At 50.6% G+C, this 23,411-nt stretch overlaps 1 protein-coding gene across 6 annotated transcripts in view; it reads left to right on the forward strand.

Annotated features, from left to right (window-relative positions):
* The window catches only part of Tnfaip8 (TNF alpha induced protein 8), a 62,315-nt gene extending 48,492 nt beyond the window's left edge, over positions 1–13,823 (forward strand). For all 6 annotated transcript variants that reach the window (XM_070031535.1, XM_070031538.1, XM_070031536.1 and 3 more), the window contains one exon: positions 11,975–13,823. In XM_070031535.1, the coding sequence (XP_069887636.1) occupies positions 11,975–12,540 (566 nt within the window). In that variant the 3' untranslated portion in view covers positions 12,541–13,823. The remainder of the gene's footprint in view (positions 1–11,974) is intronic.
* Positions 13,824–23,411: the final 9,588 nt, after the last annotated feature.

Here is a 23,411-nt window from a genome sequence, read left to right on the forward strand (position 1 = left end):
AACTTGAACCTATTTTTCACCTGAGTAGCTGGGGTTACAAGCTTGATCTACCATACCCTGCTAAGAGATCTACCATACCCTGCTAAGATGGCACATAAATCTGAGAGAAGACAAATGATCAAGGTCTGAATTTGGAATGTAGATCCTCAACATAAGGATTGATTAGTTCACTTTTTGCTTATGCCTAAGATTTCTCTGTCTTCTTCTTATGCCGTTTTAATGGCGATAGGATTTTGTACGTACACGTGTGTGATGCCAAGGATCAGGTTTGGCCTTGCACATGCAGGCAAAGCTCTGGGCTACCACCCCCACACAACCCGAGCACAGATGGAGTGGAAAAATGTTTATTTAATTCCATTACTTACTATGAAAAGCCAGACACGTTTTCTTCAAGCCTTACATTCCCCTTGGCTGTGACTTGAATTGTTCGCCTTGTGTGTCCGCAGCAGAATACACCCTGTGCAGGAGTGTGTGTGTGTGAGGTTGTGGCCGTGTGTGTGTGTGTGTGTGTGTGTGTGTGTGTGTGTGTGTGTGTGTGTGTATCTGTATCTGTATCTGTATCTGTGTGCTTTAGGGAAACAGAGGCACCGGAGCCGGGGAACGGGCCGCCTGTGAGGCCGAGAGGTTAAAGTAGGGTGGGAGGCCACGTCTCCCCGCAGCAGCAGCTCCTTCCTTGGTCCCACCGGCAGCCGGAGGCATCGAAGGTACCGAAATTATGAGCAATCGCCTTAGCTAGTTACTCCGTCTGTTTTGGCCAAGCGCTGGGGAGAAAAGCAGCAGATTTTGTCCTAAAAGCACGTCTTTGCCTTTAAGACATGAAGTGCTGCCCGGCAGGAGAGAGGCCTAGGTTCAGAAGATGTGCAGGCCCCGGTGAAAAGCCTGGAAGCCACACAGGGCCAGGCCGGGAGGCAAGGCCAGGCCAGGACGCAAGGCCAGGCCGGGACTCAAGGCCAGGCCGGGACGCAAGGCCAGGCCGGGACGGTGGTTGTGCCTTGCTCTGTAACGCCCCAAATGAGAGCCGGTGTCACCCCAGCCTCTCACCGTGTTGTGTAACGGGGGATCGCTCATCGCAATCAGAAGCTGGTGGTTCTGGGCATTGAACCCCGGTCCTTGGCCCACTGGGCAAGTGCTTTCCCAGCCATTGTTAAGCATCTCCCAAGTCTCAGCAGGCGTGGAGATGGGCCGGGAGTCACACACCGGGGGCTGCCCCGCTGGTGCGGGTTCAGGAGGTGGCTGAGATGCCTGCGGCAAACACCCAGGATGGCTGAGGCCTTGCAGCGCGGCGCGGTGGGTGTCTGACGCTCGGTGTGTGCATTCCAAGATGATGGCTTCCAGCCGGGCGCCCGTGGCTCACGCCTGTCATCCCAGCTGCCCGGGAGGCTGAGATCTAAGGATCGCGGTTCAAAGCCAGCCCGGGCAGGAAAGTCCATGAGACTCTTATCTTCAATAAACCACCAGAAAACCTGGAAGTGTCACTGTGGCACTCGCCTTGAGCTGAAGAGCTGAGGGACAGTGCCCAGGCCCCAGGTTCAAGCCCCATGACAGACAAAAAAAGAAAAAGGTGATCTCTTGCCCTGTTCCTGGGAATCCATTGTGCCAATCCTTTGCCCCCGACGGGAGCTGCTCGCCTTCTGCTCTGCACCAAGGCCGGGGGCGTGGGACCACTCAGCTGTAGTCTTCCTCACTCAAAAGCAAGCTTGCTTGCTGGCCTAGTAAATGTCTCCCTCTTCTTCTCTCATTTAGTAGCAGTACTGGGGTTTGAACTCAGGGCCTCACACTTGCTTTGCATGCTAAGCTGGTTCTCTACCACTTCAGCCATGCCTCTAGCCCAGCTTTTTGCTGGTTAATTGCGATAGGAGTCTCCTGGACTCAAGGGCTGGGGCTGTCAGAGGAAGAGAGATGTCTGCAAAGATCCTGGGGTGAAACCTGAGAACATTCTCAGGGAAAGAGGCAAGCAGAGAAGCCCAGGGGCCCTGCTGGGAAAGGGGAGCCCCAGGGCAGCGGACAGAGCGCTCGCCCCACACCCTGGCTGGATCTCTGATGGTGGAGTGACTCAGAATGGCTGGAGGCCTGGCCTTGCAGTACCTGGGGGGGGGTCACCCAGCTCACTCCTGCAGAGTCACAGCAAGCTCCAAACTCACAGGGCTTCCCTAACGGTTCCAACGTCACCAAGGCTCAGAAGTCAAGTTGAGGCAAATGCCGTACCGCGTGGTAGACCTCTGAACTGATTTCAGCGGTGAACTTTACATGGCCACTTTTATCTCACCAAAGAGAAGAAAAAGTACCTGATGAACTTGAAGCGTTCCCGGCCACAGCTTTGTAAGCGCGTTTTCATAATTGTTATCATAAAGGTGATGCTACCGTGACGTAAGTCAGGTCCGAGCACCTTGCTTCGTAGTCCGTGAACCCCTTCCCTCCAGCCCCCTCCCAGTTTTCCCCGCCCGTCCCCATCCACAAGTTGGATAATGTGGTGTCCAGTGAGTACCACCGCTGCTTTTGTTCAACCTTTGTCCCTCCATTTCTGTGGCTCCCCCCCCTTAATGGAGGAGTTGCGCTGGCTGCTCCTGGCGGGGCCGGGGTGTGGCCATCCTGCCCCGTTCCTCAGGGCCTTGGGTCCCGGCTTGGCCTCCGAGTCGGCCTCCAAGTGAGAAGGGTGGGCAGCGTGGGCTTTCCCCGCTCCCAGGCACCAGAGTCACTTGTTTCGTTGTGAACACGGCCCGATTATGTCTAGTTATGTGTTATTTTATATGTTTATGTTTAGTTATATGTTTATGTTTAGTTATATCCTAAATATCTGCTACAAGGGAAGCAGCTCATCCCAAGACCAGGCACTGGGATGGAGATATTTCCGGCTCGCTCCGGAGAATGGCTGTCATGGCTTGTTTATTTATTTCCCCGAACGAAACTCTTTGTCTTCTGGCTTTTGGTGGCTCTCTTAATTCTAAGCATAGTTTTAAGTTGGCCAGTTTCAGGAAGGCAACAATAGAACATACCCTAACTGAACCTTCAACTTCTTCTTTTCACAGACTAAAACCAAGAAATGGTTTGTTATTGTTGTTTTAAGTTTCTAGCGTCTCACGCATTAATCCAGAGAGTAAGTCATCTGAAAAAAAGTCCACATTATACCACACCCAGAGAGTGGATTATTTAGTAATTTTTACCAGTTCCAAATGTTACCAGCCAATTCTCTCTGTCTCCCTCCCTCCCTCTCTCTCTTCCTCTCTCTTTTGGTTGGTCATGGGGCTTGAACTCAGGACCTGGGCGCTGTCCCTGAGCTCTTTTGCTTAAGACTAGCCCTCTTACACTTTGAGCCACAGCACCACTTCCGGTTTTCTGGTGGTTCCCTGGAGATAAGAGTCTCATAGACTTTCCTGCCCTGGCTGGCTTTGAACCGCGATCCTCAGATCTCAGCCTCCTAAGAAGCTGGGATGACAGGCGTGAGCCACCAGCGCCCGGCTAGCGAATGATTTCTTGAATGCGTCTCTTTAGTTATCAGATGACACATTTTATTTAGTACTTTTTTTCAAAACATTGCATTGGGGTGCTCCTTTCTTACGTGTGAGTACTTGAAATGTGGTGTATAAATTAATGGTCATATAATTTAAGAATAGACTCTCATTTTGGCTTTTAGAGAAAAAAAGTTCATTCCTTCCATCTTTCTGCTCCTTAACCAAATGGCCTGGGAAAAATTTTAATCCAGCTGATGCATGTTAAAGATGAGAGCTGAGCATTTATGATAGCCAGGAATAAGTAATAAATTGCAACCAACCACAAGGATTTTACTTGCCGGGAAAACAGAGGCACATAAACATGATACAAAGCAGTTTCCCGTGAAGGGCTGGGCAGGAAAGATGGGTTCTGAATGGAGCCTCGGGAGGTTTGGGGGGTGAGGCCTGGGTGTGGGGAGGTTGGGGGGTGAGGCCTGGGTGTGGGGAGGTTGGGGGGTGAGGCTCGGGTGTGGGGGGTGAGGCTCAGGTGTGGGGGGTGAGGCTCGGGTGTGGGGGAGGTTGGGAGTGAGGCCTGGGTGTGGGGGAGGTTTTGGGGGTGAGGCCAGGGTATGGGGGAGGTTTGGGGGGTGAGGTCTGGCGTCAGGAGGATGTACAGGGCAGACAACACACAGGAAGCTTTGGGGCCTCCCTGGTCAGACCCGGTGATGAATTACACTGTTTTTGCCAAGCGGTGGGGGTTTTAGCGTTGTAGGTGGAATTTCAGCGCGCGAGGTGTCTTGAGGTTTGAACTGAGTTTGTGTTTAGGCCTCACAAACCCCATTTTACCCCCGACGCAGCTCCATCTGGAGCCTGCCTGGCTCAGGCAGTATTTTATCACGGTTACTGGGGACGGTTGTGCCAAGAAGGTATTTGAGAAATGCCCAGGCAGAGGCCAAGAGGGTGCTGCTCCTAAAATACCTCAACAGATGGGCTAGGGATATTTGCAGAGAAGCTTCTAGAACATGTGCTGTGAGGATTACATTGACTAAATATAATTACTTCTCCCAACAAAATAGCCACTCAGTCCATTTTGTCCAAGAGCAGGGGAGAAAAGAATAGAGTTTGTTTCTAAATGCATTTCCTTGCGATAGATAGATAGATAGATAGATAGATAGATAGATAGATAGATAGATAGATAGATAGATAGATAGACAGACAGATAGATAGACAGATAGATAGCTATCCATCCATACACACCCTTTGCCTTTAAAACATAAAATACTGCATGAGAGAAGCCCCAGGTTGAATACCCAGAACCCCCACAAACATACTGTGTTTATAATTCACATCCCGTAGGTACAGTTGTGTTCTTAGCCGTGAGTGCTCATATTTTGCTAAGCCCCAGACCTCAGGAGTTGACGGGTTTCCTGACATTCCTTGAGGAGTTACTGTAGAAGACTGACGGGTCTCAGGGGGGCAGATCGGCTCACCCCAGGCCAGCTGAGAGATGCTGAGTTAACCAGACAACGGGGCTGCGCACCGTGAACCGAGAGCGGTGCGGGAAGGGAGGCATTTCCCGTCTTACCAGGCAGCAAAGTTGGTTAAAGGAGAGGTTCACGCCGGCCAGCCGGGCGCGAGCTAGGCCGTGTCAGGCTGCGGGGGCCGGGAGGGATCTTTCACTTCTGCTCTCTGATGTATGAACCCTACACTTCCTCCTTGAGCTCGGGGCATCATCTCATCGAGGGAAGGAGAGTAGTAAGCAAGCGTCGGATTCCGCAGCTGCCGGCCCAGGAGTGTGTAACACGTTGGTAGAAACTTAACTTGACAGTGAGCCCGTCTCGGAGCGTCTGTGTGCCGTGAGATTCAGTGCACCTCGGTTTTGACCCCCGGCTGCTGAGCCGTGGTCCTGTCATCTGGCCCCCTTAGGGCTAGGGACCGAACCAGAAACGCCAGACAAAGTAACATAAAGGAAACAGTTTACAACTGGAGAGTGCAACATACACGTCAGTGCACGTCTCAACTAGAGCGTGCCCTATGCGTGTTAATTGTGATGTTTGGTTGTGCTTGTTATGTGTGGCCAGAGCAGCCTGGTGGGGCCAGAACTCACGTGCTGACCCCTGAGCCGGCTGGGGGTGGGTTCAGTGTCTTCACCCTGGTGCTCTGGGTTGTTTGTTTGGTTGTTTTTTTTTGTCAGTTGTGGGTCTTGAACTCTGGGCCTGGGCGCTGCCCCTCAGCTCTCCAGCTCAAGGCGAGTAATCTACCACTTGAGCCACAACACCACTTCCAGCTTTTTTTTTCTGCTCATGTGGTGCTGAGGAATTGAACCCAGGGCCTCATGCATGCAAGGCAAGCGCTCTACCACTGAGCCACCTTCCCAGCCCCTGAAAACATTTTTTTGATGGGGTTGAGGGTGTAGCCTGAGTGGTTGAGCACTTACTTAGCAAGCGTGAGGTCCTGGGTTCAATCCCCACCACCACAAAGAAGAAAGCATTTTTTTTGTGGGCTCCATGCACAATCTGATGCCTGTATTTCTGTGAAGGGAACTAACCCTGCCCATCGCCTACTTGCAGCACACTGACGCCGCCCAAATGTGCCCGTTTGAGAGTTTAGGCGGCGAGTTGAAGGAACGTGCCCACACTGGACCGAGGGTCACACAGGCAGGGTGCCGCTTATGAATGCAGGCCTGGCCATGGCTAAAATGCTCCCAGTACTTCCGAGACCCGCGACCCACTCTCCTGAAAACTCAGTGCCTGTGTAGGGAGCACCTTCCGTGTCTTTCCCGTAGCAGGAGAGTTTCTGCAGAAGTCCAAATGCGCTGCTCAGGGGCCTGGCTGAGGCTGGGGCTCCCCAGCTGTGGACAGGGATCAGGAACGGCAGAAGCGTCTCCACGAATCCCTACGGCAGGACAGCCTTTTCCACAGGCCTGCTCCCATACACAAGAATTCAAGCTTCAGCACTGAAGCACACTTGGTCAAAGTTAACACACTCCTGCTGGAGATATTACAGAACTGAGAAATGCAAAGTGCCAGGTGGTTGTGTGAACACAGAGACTTCACTGAGTTCAGCTCAGGCAGAGTTACAGTTCCTCTTCTGTGACAGCATTTAAAAAAAAAAACAAGTTCTTTGGAAGGAATTCCCCCCCCCTCCCCTTTCTTAAGGTGTCAGAGTCTTGTGAGCAACAGGTTTAACTGCCAAGCGTCTGCACAGAGCAGGGCGTGGGGGTGTTCAGCCTAGAGTTACATGCCCCGTTGGGAAGAGAACGGAAGCCTGCCACAGGAAGACCAGCCTCCAGCCGGGGACCATGCGGGAAACAAAGGCAGAGTGTGGCCACAGCAAACGCCCCGCAGCTGCCAGGACCACCCAGCACCCGCTCTGTTCCCAAGCCGTGCTCTATGCCCCTCATCCCCGAGAACCGGAGCCCAGGGCTCAGGAAGCCACGGAGAGACGCAGAGGTGGAAGTCAGGAGTCCTGAGTGGTAAACTCGGGGGTCATTGCACGATGGCTTGTGGCTCAGAGGAGACTCAGTGCACATTATAAACCTAAACAAATCCAGTCGGGCTCCAGGCTCGCGACAGGCTGCGACTGAACCCTGGGTTTTGTATGCACACATACACGCACATGTGCACACAGACAGATGTGACGGCCCCTCTGGAGATGCACAGAGGTTATCCGTAGACAAGGTTTTGAGGATTTCACTTTGCTTACTGAAGTTTCCCAAGCTAATTTCAAGAGGACTCAAGAACGGATCTGTAGAATAGAGTCCGTGAAAACGGTTCTCTGTATTCTTCTGGAATGGGCTATCTCGCGCAAATAGGAGGGGCAAGGGAGGCAGCGGCAAAGCCAGGCAATGGCGGTGGCGGGCACGGGCGGACCCCCCCAGTGCTGGAGCCCAAACTACCTGCTTCCTCCACTTCCCTTTCCTTCTTCGCAAATGGGGCTTCAATGAACACGATCCACACATAGCGCCTAGAACAGCACTAGATGCCGAGGAGCGTACGTGAGCTTACTGCTGGTAAGGGGACCCCCAGAGCGCTTGACAGGAAGACAGAACTGGAATACAATGATGTGAACTGTTCAGCGAGGTCCGATAGACAAGTTATAATATATTGGACACTGTTGTTCCTTTTCTGCAGACCCTCGGATTCCTGGGGCGGGGGTGGGGTGGGGGGAGGGATGGGAGCGATCACACACAGGCTGATGTACCTGGTGCGTTCCATGCAGAACGGGTAGACATGCAATGGCAGGGAAGACAAGGAATACTGGCTTTTCCGGACAGGTGACGGAGAGAGACCACACTTGAAGGAGGTTTCCAAATAGAGTCTGAACCTCAAAGAAGATGAGGATGCTTTCTGACAGAGCACATGTGCCCGTGTCCCAGAGCTACTTAGGGACTAGAAGTTCTGATGGGTCCGAAGCCAAAGGGTATGTGTGTCCTATGGAGTTAAAAAAAAAAAAGTCACCATAAATCATGTATAACACGGGCAGCCTTGAAAGTGCTCCCTACACAGGCTCGAGTTTTCAGGAGAGAGGGCAGGAAAGGGTCGCGGTATCAGAAGTACCTGGGCCTGCGGATGCCAGGCCTGTGTCCAAAGGAGAATTGAAAAGAGCAGCCCAGGGCCTATCAAATACCAGAAACCAGCGGCGGCTCCCTGGGACAGACAAAAGCCATCTGACGCGTTACCAGCGGTCCACGCTTCGCCTTTGCAGAACGGTAAAATCTCAGAGTAAAGAACAACAGGAGGAGAGTTTGGTATTCCATTGAAAAGATTGCTGGTGAGCGGAGGGATTTCAGAGACCGGCAGGTTCTGTGACAGAGTCTGTACTGTAGCACCTTTTCAAAGGAGTGTGTGTGTGTGAGTGTGTGTGTGTGAGTGTGTGTGTGTGAGTGTGTGTGTGTGAGTGTGTGTGTGAGTGTGTGTGTGAGTGTGTGTTCGTGAGTGTGTGTGTGAGTGAGTGTGTGAGTGTGAGTGTGTGTGAGTGTGAGTGAGTGTGTGTGTGTGTGAGTGAGTGTGTGTGTGTGTGTGTGCAGTCAGACGCTGAGCTAATGACTGAGCTTGTGGCTGTGGTGGTAACATTCTGGAACACAGTACTTTGGGTAGGAAAGTTCACAGACGTGAAGGTGCAGCCCGTGTCAGAGGTGTGGGCTGTCCTGAGACCACGTTCTCCTGTGTGTCGGTCCCCCTCTGTGGGCCAAGCTGCCTGGCTCTGGTCCTCTCCACGGGTGACAAGATTGCTGCATAGTCATCCCAATCCCAATCCCTCCCTCCCTCCCTTCCTCCCCTCTTCCCTTCTCCCCTCCTTCGCTCCCTCCCTTTGTGGTACTGGAATAGAACTCAGGGCTGTGCGTGCTAGGCAAGGGCCCCACCAGAGAGGCACACCCCACCTTCCAGATTGCTTTCCTCTCCATCCTCCGGCATACTGGGTCCACTGTATCTAGCTTTAACCAGGAGCGCATTTGTAATGACATGTACAGCATCCATCATGGCTAAAAAGTTCCAAGTAAAACAGATCTGTTGGGTGTGAAACTTATGTACTGGCGGGCCAGGCTGTAGAGAAAGTTTGTCCCGTACTTCTCGGGGTTGGTAGATTCCTGGAGTCCTTGTGGGACCTTTGTTGACTTTCAGAAAAGTGTAGCTCTTCGTTGGTTGATATTATGAAGAGGCTTTCCCCTCATTTCCTGCTAAGCAGATTTTTTTCCCCTGAGTGCATGGATCAATGTTTTTTCCATCAGTATTTATCTCCAACTTTATAAGTGTTGGTGCTAACCCCAGGGTTTTCTAAACATTAGTTTGCTTTACAACAAATGTTGTTGAAATGGACTACAGTGGGGAGGGAACGTCCAAAGGTAGAAGACATCATTTACTCCAACTATTTCAAGTAGTTTTAGTACGGTGGTAAACTTTTGTTTGCCTCTGGCCTCTGGCGTCGTTTTTTCCCATTACTTACTTCCTCAGGCGAATGAGTTACTCTTGGCTGGTAGCAGACCGAACGGGAGCTTTCGGCACCTTCTCCTGGTTGTGGCTGCCCCCGGTGGGCTCGGGTCCCGGCACTCTCTCCCGCTTAGATACTGTACTGCACGTCAGAAGCGTCACGCCTTGCTTCTACTCAGAGTCTTTGCATTGTTGTCTCTGGTCTGCAACAAACCCCTTTAGAAGTGATGATGGCGGTGGGTGAAGCCATGCTCCAAAATGTCTCTGTGGGGAAGAAAACCACATCGTGGGAGGGTCCGGGAGCTGGGCGGTGTGTGGTTAACAAAGAACCCGACGTAGCATCATTTTCTAATGTCCGTTGGCCGGGCCGCCGTGGGAAAGAGCCCGGCAGGGGCTTGGACTAGATGTGTCTGAGGCAGGCAGCGCATAGAAGTGGAAACGCGGGAGGCGGAGTGGGAGGAGGGGACAGGGCGGGTGATTCCCAGGCCTCTGTCTCCAGCAGAGGGTGGGAGGGATGGCTGAGGGAGTGAAGAAAGGAGGCAGAGCCTTGTGGGCAAGGGAGAGGCCGGGGCTCGGGTCCGGACATGGCCTGCGAGCTGATGGCTGCAGAGTCTTGAAAGAAGAGAGAAATCCCAGAAGCTTCTGCAAAACAAGCCTGGGAAGGGGTCCAGGCTGGGCCCCGGCTGTGGGAGTCAGTCAGTGGCACGCGGGTGCTGTCCGAGAGCCTGGGTGGGTAAGATCACCCGCATGGGCCGCGTGACCAGGTCTGAGACCTGCCGGGCCTGGCGGGGACCTGGAGGAGCCGGCCCAGCTGACCAGTGAGCCCGAGGAGCAGCCCCAGCAGCCCATTCATGAGGGGAAGAGAGGGAAAGAGAGAGAGCCCTGCTTTATGATCACAAACCACACATGTCTGGCCAGCAACTCTCAGCCACAACCCCTGCTTGGCCCAGAAAATGCATTTTCTAATGCCAGAAAAGAAATCTACAGAATGCACGCCTTCCCGGTGGAGGGAAGGGCAGAAAGCTCACTCCCAAAGAAGAGAGCACTTAACCACCTCTACCCCAGGGGCCCAGGAAGCGCGGTGTAGACACGGGGGATTCGAAGTCCCCCGGGGCGGTGGGGTCTCTGCCTGCCCTGTCCTTCTTAGGCCTGGTGACCAGGGCGCGGGAGCTGGCCGCCACATAACGATGTCCATCCAGGAGACAGTGCAAAGTCCCACCTGGGTGTTTGTAGTTCTGCCAGGTTCCGGAAGCCTAGGAACAAGGACTTTCCAACGCTACGTAAGACAGACTGCTGAACTGCGGCGCTGTGGAAGTGCCTGGCTGCCCTGCCTTGTGTCAGTCGGATTTGTTTGTGGCAGTTGCGGTCGTGAGTGCTAAGGTGAAAGGCGTCTCTGGGTCTGATACAGTAAGCACGCCGGTGTGAGAGCCCTTCCTCACACAAGAGTTGGTGTGCGTGAACGAATGCTTCTTCCAGATCACTGTCGAAAACAGGAGCAGATCACTGTCGAAAACGCCGGCTTCACTCGCACCACGCTCAGAAGCCCAGAGGCCTGCACAGAGCTGGCCATCTCTCACGCTCTTTCGCTTTTCTTTCTCCAAAATGCATTTCGGTTCTTCTTCGGCAGTTTCGGTTCACGTTTCGGAAGTTTAAACATGAACATTTTCAGGGTGCCATTCCCAGTTCAGTTGAGACACCCTTTTCATGGCTGTCTGACATCGCAAACCGAGGAATGAGTGACCGAGCCGCTGGGTAAGCTCTGTGAGTCCAGATTTCAGAGCAGCGGCGGCTTCTCTTTGCTCCAGTCCCTATCGAGCGGCCCCTTGAGGAAGCCTCTGTTCTCATGCGTCCTTTGCCCCTTATGCCGCTGACCTGTCCAAACTAGAGGTGCCTCTGGGTCATCTAGTGTCTGTGTCTTTCGTGTTTGTATCTTCATTCCCAGACGACTCCTTTCCACACGCGGCCTACGCTAAGTTCTCGGGCATGCACAGAGAGAAGAGCAGCTTCTCGGCTAGTGTTTGGGTGGCAGCCGTAGGAACTGCAATTCTCTAAGGGAGAAGAAGGGTAACAGAATCAGCTTTAACTTCTAAAGGCAGTATTGACCATATAGAACGGTAGATAAAATATTGGAGTTATACGTCAACCTGTTAATTCTACAAGTGAGAACCTAATGTCTGGTAATGGAGGGAAAAAAAATTGGATATTTTTTTTTCTTTGGTCGGTCATGGGTCTTGAACTCTGGGCCTGGGCGCTGTCCCTCAGCTCTTCAGCTCAAGGCGAGCGCTCTACCACTTGAGCTACAGCGCCACTTCCGGTTTTCTGGTGGTTTATTGGAGATCAGAGTCTCACAGTCTCTCCTGCCCGGGCTGGCTTTGAACCGCGATCCTCAGATCTCAGCCTCCTGATTACAGGCGTGAGCCACTGGCGCCCAGCTTTGGATTTTTTTTTTCTGAATAGAGATTTATATCACAGGATGAAAGGCACACCACAAATAACGGGAAAGTGAGCGAAAACTACTCCTCGTGTTTGGCTTTTTTAAAAAAATGTGATTCTCTTGGTAATATTTACTCATCACTCATTGCTTCTCTTCCTACTTTTTTTTTTTATTATCTTTAGTGGCCACAGATGTCTTTAATTCCAAAAACCTGGCCGTGCAGGCTCAGAAGAAGATCCTGGGTAAAATGGTATCCAAATCGATCGCGACCACCCTGATCGATGACACCAGCAGTGAGGTGCTGGACGAGCTCTACAGGGTGACCAAGGAGTACACCCAGAACAAGAAGGAGGCGGAGAGGGTCATCAAGAACCTCATCAAGACCGTCATCAAGCTGGCCATCCTGTACAGGAACAACCAGTTTAATCAAGACGAGCTGGCGCTGATGGAGAAATTCAAGAAGAAGGTCCACCAGCTGGCGATGACCGTGGTGAGCTTCCACCAGGTAGACTACACCTTCGACCGCCACGTGCTGTCCCGGCTGCTGAACGAATGCCGAGAGCTGCTGCACCAGATCATCCAGCGCCACCTCACCACCAAGTCCCACGGACGGGTTAACAACGTCTTCGACCATTTCTCAGATTGCGACTTCCTGGCTGCCTTGTATAACCCCTTCGGGAAGTTTAAACCTCACCTACAGAAACTCTGCGACGGCATCAACAAAATGTTGGACGAAGAGAACATATGAGCGTGTGGATTCAGACCTGACTGATTTTTGTTTCCAGGACGGAGCACGGCTGATCCATGAAGGAAAGAAAAAGACAATTGTTTTTGTTTTTCTTTTTTAAGATTACACGTGTTTCAGGAACACGTGGCCCAATTCAACCGTCGGACATTATGGACGATGCTTTTCTAGCACTCGTTTTATTGGGAGCAAAGCATGCTGTCAAAAGACTGGTCAGAATTCACCCAGAGGTGGCAGTCACGAGGAAGACAAAGGTAGCTAAGAAATACGAGTCTGAGTGTGAACCCCGAGACTTGCTGGGGGCAGCTCTTATCTGGGAAGCGCAGTGGATGCTTCTGGAATGTACAGAGTTGTGTACTTGGACCGCTTACATTCTGTACTGTACATACGTATCTCTTCTAGAAAGTCACCAACTCCACGGGCGCTGGTGGCTCACGCCTGTCATCCTAGCTACTCAGGAGGCTGAGATCTGAGGATCGCGGTTCAAAGCCAGCCAGGGCAGGAAAGACCGTGAGACTCTTATCTCCAATAAAACCACCAGAAAACCGGAAGTGGCGCTGTAGCTCAAGTGGTAGAGCGCTTGCCTTGAGCTGAAGAGCTGAGGGACAGCGCCCAGGCCCAGAGTTCAGGCCTCACAACCGACAAAAAAAAAAAAAAAAAGAAAGTCACCAACTCCCGCCCGCTGCCATTGCTCCTTCTGAAACAATTCTGTTTTCAAGTCTACCCTTGATTTTCAGTAAACGCTATGGCAATGAACTAGATCATTCATTACAGATAATGTCCAATGTTAAGAACATACCTCTGAAATGGAGTACTGATTTTTTTTTTAATACCAAATGTGATATTTAGCTTCTCAAAAATGTCATGGTGTGTCATTTCCTTGAAATGCTTTTCCCAGGGCTTAACTTTGAAGTAATCTTGAAAAACATGCTGATGAAATCTCTCTCATTAACGTCCATATCACATGTAAAATAAGAAGAGGAAACCTAGATTGACCTGGATATTGGGACAATAAAGAGTAATGAACGGGGCTGGGAAGGTGGCTCAGTGGTAGAGCGCTTGCCTTGCATGCCTGAGGCCCTGGGTTCGATTCCTCAGCACCACATAAGCAAAAAAAAAAAAAAGAGTAATGAACATTATGAGAGATTTTTAAAAGCCCTTCACTTTAGAGACAAACACATCAAAGTAACGTGGGACACGGTTAAAGAACATAAGATGGTGGATGTACTCCAATGCTTAACACAGTTCTATAAATAAAGGATGTCATTTTTTTACTTAACTAATAAGGCTTTGGTGATTTCTTATTTGCTATTTTTCCTGAATAAGCCAGAGGGTGTTTTTTTTTTATCTCCAGCAGTTGCTGTATTGTGTCTATATAATTTTAGATGTGCAAATGACACAGAGGTAAACATTTGCTTATATATTTTTAAAATTCGTATTTCCTCCTAGGAAATAACAGGCCCAACCCCCAACATGAGCTGTTTGCCTTGTGTGTGCCTATGGTGTGTTCTTTGGCCCTAATTTTGTCCACCTCCCAGAATACTGATAGTGAAATCACAGGTCACCTGGGAATCCCCCATAAATGAAATGTCCGCCATACCCTGAGTTGCAGGTCACTTTCTCTGGGACTTTCCTGTGCTCGTCTGAGACCAGTAGCCAAGACAAAGAGTCCCTCCCTGTTTGCTGTTACGTCCTGACCCTCCGTTTTGAACAGAAAGCCACCTCACCTTCCCGAGCCGGAAGGCGAGCACTTGGTGTTCTGGGAATGACTGTATGACTCAGAATTTGTGCCTTGGGCTTTATCCCCTGTCAATGGCACAGCTGCCTTCTTTGCCCAGCCCTTCCCTTGTGTAGAAGGGCCTGATCAGCTCTGCATCGCTGTTGTATTATTACTCTGCTCTTCACCAGACCTTGCCTGGCGGAAGTATGGATAATGGTGTGCTCATTTCTGGCTATGAGCAGGATCAACTTCACCTAGACGGCCTAGCTCTAGGTCTCTCTGTCCATTTGGATCACGTGCCTGTGCTCAGTGGCTGGCAAGCAACGACATGAGGATGGTGGACGGAACCCTTCACCTCACACAGAGGGAAGCCGAGGAACACGGGTGTTTCTCCATAGCTGCACCAGACGCTGCAGGACAAGAATCCGCAGACTCCTTATGTGCGCACATCCTCCCTTGGCCACACAATGTAAATACTATGTAAATCATTATTATCCTGGGTTGTTTAAGGTATGGCGACCAGAGAAAAACACAAAACACTGCATGCTTACTGCACACTTTTTAGAACAAATTTCAACGCACAGTTGGTTGCATCTGCCGAAGCAGAACTCACAGATGGGGAAGGCCAGCTTGTGTGGAAGGAGGGAGGTCTGCGTTCTAACATGTCTCGGAATCTTCCGGAGGGGCTTCTTTGCACAACTCGGTCTCGTCTGGAAAGCACGGAGGTCATTTCCAAACCCTCCGCTCGCATTCTTGCCTGGGTTTCGTGTGGCAGGCAGGGAGGTGAGGTGGAGAAGGATTTGAATGCGTAGCGTAGCTATTTTTGAGCCAAGTTAAAAGTGTGGCTAGGGAACGTGTGTTTTGTTTTTGCGATACAGTCTCACAATTCTTGATCCTCCTGCTTTAGACTTTAAAGTCCCGGGGTTTACAGGTATGCCCCAGCACACCTGGCTGAATCTTTTAAGTGATTTAGAGAAATAACTGTGCTGTAATTGACTGTTAATTTTGTGCAGATAACTTTTCTGCAAAAAAGTATGAACCCTATGAAATCCTCTTTTTTTGGTAACCACGGTAAACTAGAGAAAAGTGCTGGGTGCTGGTGGCTCACGCCTGTCATCCTAGCTACTCAGGAAACTGAGATGTGAGGATCACGGTTCAAAGCCAGCGCGGGCAGGAAAGTCTGTGAGATTTTTTTAGTTTTTTGGTCATGGGACTTGAACTCTGGGCCTGGGCGCTGTCCCTCAGCTCTTCAGCTCAAGGCTAGCGCTCTACCACTCGAGCCACAGCACCACTTCTGGCTTTTTCTGCTTATGTGGTGCTGAGGAATCAAACCCAGGGCCTCTGCATGCAAGGCAAGCGCTCGACCACTGAGCCACCGGTCCCAGCTCGAGTCCGTGAGATTTTTATCTCTAATTAAGCACCAGAAATTCAGAAGTGGTCCTGTGGCTCAAAGTGGTTGAGTGCAAAAGCTCAGGGCCAACGCCCAGGCCCTGAGTCCAACAAAAATAAAGAAAAGAAAAAATAAAGCGTGAGCCGATATAGCAAGTGGACGGTGGGGTTGATGCTGACTGCTTGCAATTACGAAGTGGAGATTGAGTCAGGGACAGTGAGAACATGGAGGCACGCATTTGTTGTAGCACATAGATCTCATGTGTCACAGCCACAAACTACTTCCAGGTAAGTAAAGTGTAAGTAAAAGCGGCTCTAAAAACATCACCTCCAGAAGGAGCGGGCATTGTGCATTCGAAGTGATCTTTCAAATAGCGACGCTCTACACAGAATTTAGATCATTGTAGGTCTAGCTGTTCTCGGAAGATCTGGGTCTTATTTTACACAAAGGCATTTTTTCCAAGTTTTCAACGTGGCTTCTATTTGAAGGCGCATTGTGGCTCAGATTTCTGTCTCTCGTGGAACTTCAGGGCAAGGTGCTTACAATTACGCTGTCTTTGAACCTGGCCTGGTAACCTACAGAGGCCCCTCCCCCACGGCGGCCCCGTGGCACCGACGCAGAGCTTCGACTTTCATCCCAGCTTTGAAGACGGAGACAATTTCAGCAAAAGAGGTAAAAAAAAAAAAAATAGCTTGTCTTTTCCTGATTATTACACTTGTCATGTATGATTCAACGTTGACTTACACGAAAGCATGTGTTACAAGCTAACGATAGAAATATTACCCTTGCTGTTTTATGTAACAGTACCTCACTCACAATTATCTGGAAAGCTCTTTTTCTCCTACAGTAAAGTACACATTAAAATAAAAACAAGTCAGCACCAGTGGCTCATGCTTGCCATATTACCTACTGGGGAGGCTGAGCCTAGAAGATTGCATTTGGGAGCTGTTCTAGTCAGAACGTTCAAGAGATGCCATCTCCAAAGTAGTCAGCAAAAAGCCAGGCTTGGAGACACAACCCATGTGGTAGAGCACCAGTGAACAAGCAAGCCTAACTAGAGCATGAAGCCCTGAGTTCAAACCCCAGTGCCAGAGAAATAGACTGAAAAATTAGAAAGCCAGCTAATCAACTTTCTGATGTATTTCTGACCCCACCAAAGGTGTGGTCCCTATCTATCAAGTCAACTTCATTTTTTCTGGGAATTTTAATGTATCCTTGAGATACATGCTAAGTTATCATTTTGCATGACAGTCCTCGGGCTGGGTATATGGCTTACGGGTAGAGCGCTTGCCTAGCATGCATGAAGCCCTGGGTTTGATTCCTCGGTACCGCATACACAGAAAACACCGGAAGTGGCGCTGTGGCTCAAGTGGTAGAGCAAAAGATCAGTGACAATGCCCAGGGCTCCAAGTTCAAGGCCCAGGTCTGGCAAAACACAAACAAAAAAAAGCACATTATAGTCTTGATAGACAGTACATCAAAGATGGCTGAGTTTACCCACAGGCTGAAAATGTACCATAAAAAAAGTTAACTGCTACTTGACTGAAGGAAATTGAGACATACTAATGAAGTAAACTGAACTTACTCGTTAGTAGGAACTATAATACTTAATATTTGTCCAATCTTGCATTTCCACATTTACAGTATCTCAATTAACCAAATTTTGCAGTGTTTTACTCGACTTGGTATTCTATTTCTGGACGTGAGTCTTCTCATCGGTTAAACTCATGGCAGGTATTTGAACCCAGAGCTGGTTATAACATACTTATCCTATCGCTGAAGTAATCTGTTGTTCAAAATACTGAGATAATAAACACAAAAAATGAGTCAAAGTTTTTGTTTTCAAGGAGATACAGTGGGAAAATCCAAAGATTATAGAGATAGATAGATAGATGATAGATAGATAGATGATAGATGATAGATAGATGATAGATAGATAGATAGATAGATAGGTAGATAGATAGATGATAGATAGATGATAGATAGATAGATGATAGATAGATAGATAGATAGATAGATAGATAGATAGATAGATAGATAGATAGGTAGATAGATAGATAGATAGATAGGTAGGTAGATAGATAGATAGATAGATAGATAGATAGATAGATAGATAGATAGATAGATAGATGATAGATAGATAGATGATAGATAGATAGATAGATAGATAGATAGATAGATAGATAGATAGATAGATATAGGTATGTATGTATGTATCAGCTCCGGGGTTGTATTTCAGTCCCACGGAAGTGGTGTCTGCTCAGGCTCTTGGAGTTGACTCTTACTCAAGGAGAGAATATGTGATTTTTTGAAAGCGCGTGTTTTGATTGGTAAGATGGTCTAGGACAATGCCTTCTCTGTACTTTGCCATTTCCACTTAAAAGCTTACAGATGGACTGAAGCGGTTGTTTAAACTGCCTAACGCGGCGTGTAAACACAGGCAAGAAGGGCTGGGTGTGGCTCTGAGTCCTACCCAGTGTGAGGTCCGGAATTCAAACCCAGGATTGCCAAAATAAGCAAACCAAAACAACAACAACAACAACAACAACAAACCCACACCAACCATGTCAGCAGAAACTTGACTGTGGCCTTTCTGTGGGAGGAGGGATGTTTTCCTGGGAAGCACTGTTTTCCTGGAGACACACCTACCAGGTGGGAGTGTCTGTTCGCCCCCGCCTGGTTCCTGGCTCTCTTCTAGGACCCTCGCTTTCCGCAGGCTGCATGGGTGCTACGCACACGATGAACATTTAGAAGAGGAGGCCCCGCTGGTGGTTACGCTACGTTCTCCAGTCACAGGGACTTTTCCTCCCGGTGACTGTGCTTGCTACACTGTTCACTGAAGAGCCGGCCGTGAGCCCCACAGGTAGAGACGACCCTTGGTGTGTCAAACACCCGTGCCTGAGCTTGGCGTCCCTCCCTCCCTCCCTCCGGGTAGCCGGGCGGTGGGGTGCTGAGGACTCGCTCTGGGCCCTGAGACGCTCATGGAAGACCGGCTCTGCAGTCGCCAGAACCCTCCTGCCTGCCTAGAGGACTTTCTCATTCTGTCTCTAAAACGAGCAACTTCGTCTTCTCGTTTTAAGGATGACATAGGACAGGTTAGGCTTTGACACTTCACGACGGCTATTTCTGGGCGACGTGTTGTGTATCAGTAGCAGTGAGAATTAGCTGGAGTCCGAATGAAATTCAGCAACACAGGTCAGCAATCCCGGGGACTTTTATTAAATCTCAGCCCCCATTTAAAAAAAAAGTTGACTTCTGCTTTCAACCGGGGACAATTGTTTTGTGTTCGGTTGCTGAAAGTGATGATGATTTTTTTGGGGGGGGGGTCTGGTTGTGGGGCCTGAACTCTGGGCCTGGGCGCTGTCCCTCAGCTCTTCAGCTCAAGGCTAGCGCTCTACCACTTGAGCCACAGTGCCACTTCCGGCTTTTTTCTTTTTTGCTTATGTGGTGCTGAGGAATCGAACCCAGGGCCTCAGGCATGCAAGGGAAGCACTCTACCACTGAGCCACCTTCCCAGCCCAAGTAATGATGATTTTTTATTATTTTGTCTCTTAACCGATTAAATTCTGAATTTCTTTACAATGTTTGAATAACTTCTGCTGGCTTTAGTGACCTTATTGCCGCATTACAAAGTCAGCCCAAGATTTAGTGATTTAAAACAAAAGTCAGCTTTTCATCCCTCACACAATTTCTTGGGTTGATGGGGGTCTCTGTCTCTGTCTTTCTCTGTCTCTGTCTGTCTGTCTGTCTGTCTGTCTGTCTGTCTGTCTGTCTGTCTGTCTGTCTGTCTGTCTGTCTCTCTAAGGAATAAACACTGAACTACAAGCACGCTAAAGGCGGGCTATCTCCGAGGCCCTGAGCGGTTGTCTCCTGGGGTCTCTGGGGTCATAGGCTGTGGCTGCTCTGGAGTTTCTGAAGGTTTGATGGGGACTCACCCCTCCGGGTTGCTGAACCGGGGCCAGGAACCTCTCGATTCCATCAAGGAGCACAGCGAAGACTTGAGCAGGAGCAGATTTATTAAAGCAAAGCAGGGAGAGCAGGCGGGCCCGAGTATGACTGCTCCTCGGGCCCCAGCTCTCGAGCATCTCCTGGGGTTGGAGGAGGTCTTCCTGGAAGGCCAGTTACGCGTCATTCACCTCCCCAGAGGGAGCCACTCTCCTGGGCTTCCTCCCACACCCGGGGCAGGGGAGTTCTTGGCCTTGGATGGGTGGACCAGAGCTTTTCATTTTCCTGCAGGGACTCCAGCCTTTCCAGGGCCTGCGCCGGGTGTCACAAGCCATCCCACGAATGTGGGTGGCACTGTAACCGTGTGGCCGCGCATGTTCTGAGGTACAAGCTGCAGCGCTAACCCCTTGCTCCTTTCCCGTGGCCTGTCCTAGCAGGGAGCGACCGCTGATTGTAGGGCAAAGGAGTCAGGCAGGGATGGTCTCCTCCCTCTGGTGCTTCTCGGAACTTCGTGTTCTCCTCCTCGGCTTCCAGAGTTCCCTGCAGCCCAAAGACACCCACTCACCCCACCTTAGTTCGGGATTTACCCGTGAATACCCAAATTAGAAGCTGACCGTCACCACAGCGTTAACAACCAGCTGGAGGCCGACGGCCAGAGGGTGAGATCCTTCCTGCACGTGTGTGTGTGGATACGGGCTGCGCTTGTCGCCCAGCACAGGGGACCGTGTGTAGGTAGCTTCGTTCCCTTGCTGCTTATTTCAGTGTGTAAACAGGGCTGTAGCTCTGCGTACAATCCCAGCGAAGCACCGGAGCAGGTGGAAAATGCTCAGACCGCCAGGCATGGTCCCACCGCCAGCGTCAGTGTGTGCACCTCCACCCTGGGCCTGGGGATGGGGAGGAGGCAGACAGTTGGGGGAGGGAGTGGATGGAGCAGCCTGTGGCCGGGGCCCTTTGTAGACGGCCTTTCCCAGGAAAGGCCGACAGGAACTTGAGGTTTCACATGTGCCCCGGCCGACTTTCGGGATGTTTTGGGGGAAGGAATCTGACACCACGCATTCATTTAGGAGCTTTGCTCACTCCCTAGACCACCTGAAACCTCCGGCTGAGGGTCCATGATCTGAAATGCTTGGAGCTGGGAACAGTTCCGCTTTGGAGATGATTGCATTTGGGGAATACTCGTGTAGACTTGGTTGGGCAAACATTCTTAATATAGAAAATCCAAAATCCGAGCGATCCAAAAGCCCCAACCTTTGAACAGGTCGCGGTCTGTAGGGAAGGAAGGTTCACACCGAGAGTGGAGTGGTCACCTTCATTTAAAACACGCTCACGTGCTGCTTTCTTTCTTTCTTTTCACTTCTAGCATACAATGCCATATGCAACCAAGGTGCCAAGGCAGTGCTAACATCTTCATCCAACCAAAACCAGCTTCTGTCTTAGCAGCTGCTGGGTCCCGCCAACAAGGGCTGAGATCGGGTCCCACGCATCCTGGGTTTAAGAAAGGAGATTGGCTGGGTGCCGCTGCCTCACCCTCACCCTCTGACGGTGCTGGCCTCTCCGTGAGCTCCTCAGGGTAAGCTGAGCGCCTCCGTCTCTGCCAGCCTTGCTTCCCTTGCTTTCTGCCATGGTTCTTCTTTTAATCCCAGAAGGCTCAGGTCCACACCGAGTGAGCGTGGCGAAAGTGGGTGACAGACACTTGCCACATCGCTGTGGATTCACAAGCCCCGGCCCTGGCTTAGCCGTTCCTGAGTGAGATCTGGTTTGTGTCCGTCGATTACATCCATTACGGCCACAACCTAAGACCCGTGCCCGTACGTTGGCAATGGTAGTCTGGCCCGGGTTTGGGGATTGTCCTAGCTCGTAATGTAGAATCTTACTGTTATTCATGAAGCCTGAAGCTCAGGTAAGAATACACATAATTGAGTCTAAAGACTTAAAAGACATCAGCATTTGTTTGTGGTCGTTGACATTTGTGGCTAAAATCTCCTGTGTGTGTACCATGAACCTCCTGGAGGTTCGACCTGTTGCCACTCTCTCTCCGTGTGCTGATGTCACCGGTGATACGCAGCTGGAAATGCTCTGACCAATCAGAACATTTCATGTGCCTCGTTGCAGAGACAGATAACGCAGCCACGCGCCCGAGGTGGGCCGTGGCACCGTGCGGCAGCACTGCACGGAACTTCCATCCTTAGCACGGGCAGGAGGGCCTGGGATCTGGTGACCGTTCAGAGAGGGCATCTTAGTTGTTCCAAATGTCACAGATCATCAAGGCTCCAAGCCGAGGTAATGTGCTCAGATGACTGGCGTCCTGCATTAAGTCACCTTAAAACGTAGTGCGCTGTGCGGGAGGAGCAAGGTAACTCAGCCCTGGCCTCCCGGCCGCCCCATCACGCCAGCCTTCCCCACCTGAGGTCTGAGGCCTGAGCTGCGGGGAAGCGACTGCCTTTCTTTGAGCCTTCATTGCTTCATCGGTAAGATGGCCATGTGCAGAGTTCTTATCTCAAAGCCTCATGAAAGGATCTGGTTTAATATTAAATGCCCAGCACACGATCTCTAGTCCACGGCTCAATGAAAAGGAGGTATCGCGTCAGTGGTGTGTGGAAGCTTTCCCTTCGGAGTGGGTGATGAGGGCAGTCTTGCCATCTGGAGTCAGAAATAAAGGAAAAGCAGACGCCCAGGCAGAGGCCACTGGTGTGTTGAATCTTTCGTTTACAGCTTGGGTAATCGATAGGCAAAGGGAGCCCCCCATCCTTGCTGCCGAGGTCTAGTTCCAGGGATGATTCTCTTGCTCAGTTTAAGGCTGTGATAAGTTGTCAGTAATAGTCTTTCTCTTGATGGAAGTAAAGTCCAGCCACATTTTACCTTCTACACACTTAAAAAATAAAAAGGAGGAAACCAACCCAATTCAGATCAGAAAACCGAACTCAGATGATGTGTCCAGCAGTTGGCCAAGTCTCCTTGTGGAGTCCCTGTTTCCATCAGGTAGAAAATTTATAGCCGGGCGCCGGTGGCTCCCACCTGTCATCCCAGCTACTCAGGAGGCTGAGAGCTGAAGGTCGAGGTTCAAAGCCAGCCCAGAAAGGAAAGAGCTTGAAGAATACATGGCTGGCAAATTATGAGCTGGGTGACAGCCTGGGGTTTTGCTCCTTTATTGATCGCCCCCTTGTCTGTGCACCTCAGAGACACGTCCTTCACCTCCGTCTTCCAGATCCCCGGCTCCCCTCTGCCCTTGTTCCCCCGCGACCCGCACGTGGCTGGCAGTGGGAGTGTCCAGGGGTCATCTACAGGCGATGGGCAGGACTGAATCACTGAGGAAGGAAGATGTCTGTCTGGGAGAGAATGGTCCTGTGCGGTTGGAGAAGATGGCTCCTTGTGGGAGGACAGTCCCGTCTCCCTAATGAATTGCTTGGCAATTGATTTAATTACATGCAATTAATAGGAGAACCAGATGGGAGTGAAAGGTAATTACATTTATTTGTTTAATGATATTGCTCAGAGGGAGAAATGTTTACCTGAAACGATTTATCATACGCGAGTCCTTAATAACACGCCTCGTCCCACAGCAAATTAAAAACTGAGGTAATGCACACTCTCCGCCATTCCTTGGGACTTGAAAGTTTTCTCTGTTACCTTCATGGCAATTATCTGAGATCCACACGGCCGGGCACTGTCCTGGCTTGTCTCCTCCAGACTTGTGATGTGGGCGTCTGACGTGGTGGCCGTGGTGGTTAAGAAGGAGGCGGGCCGAGACTGAGCAGTGCGGTGGGCACAGCAGCCCCAGCATGTCAGCCGGGCCGGCTCCCCGCACGGCTCCCGGGCCTC

The sequence above is a fragment of the Dipodomys merriami genome, unplaced genomic scaffold (assembly GCF_024711535.1).
Source record: "Dipodomys merriami isolate MVZ:Mamm:240054 unplaced genomic scaffold, mDipMer1.0.p SCAF_201, whole genome shotgun sequence".
NCBI lineage: Eukaryota > Metazoa > Chordata > Mammalia > Rodentia > Heteromyidae > Dipodomys > Dipodomys merriami.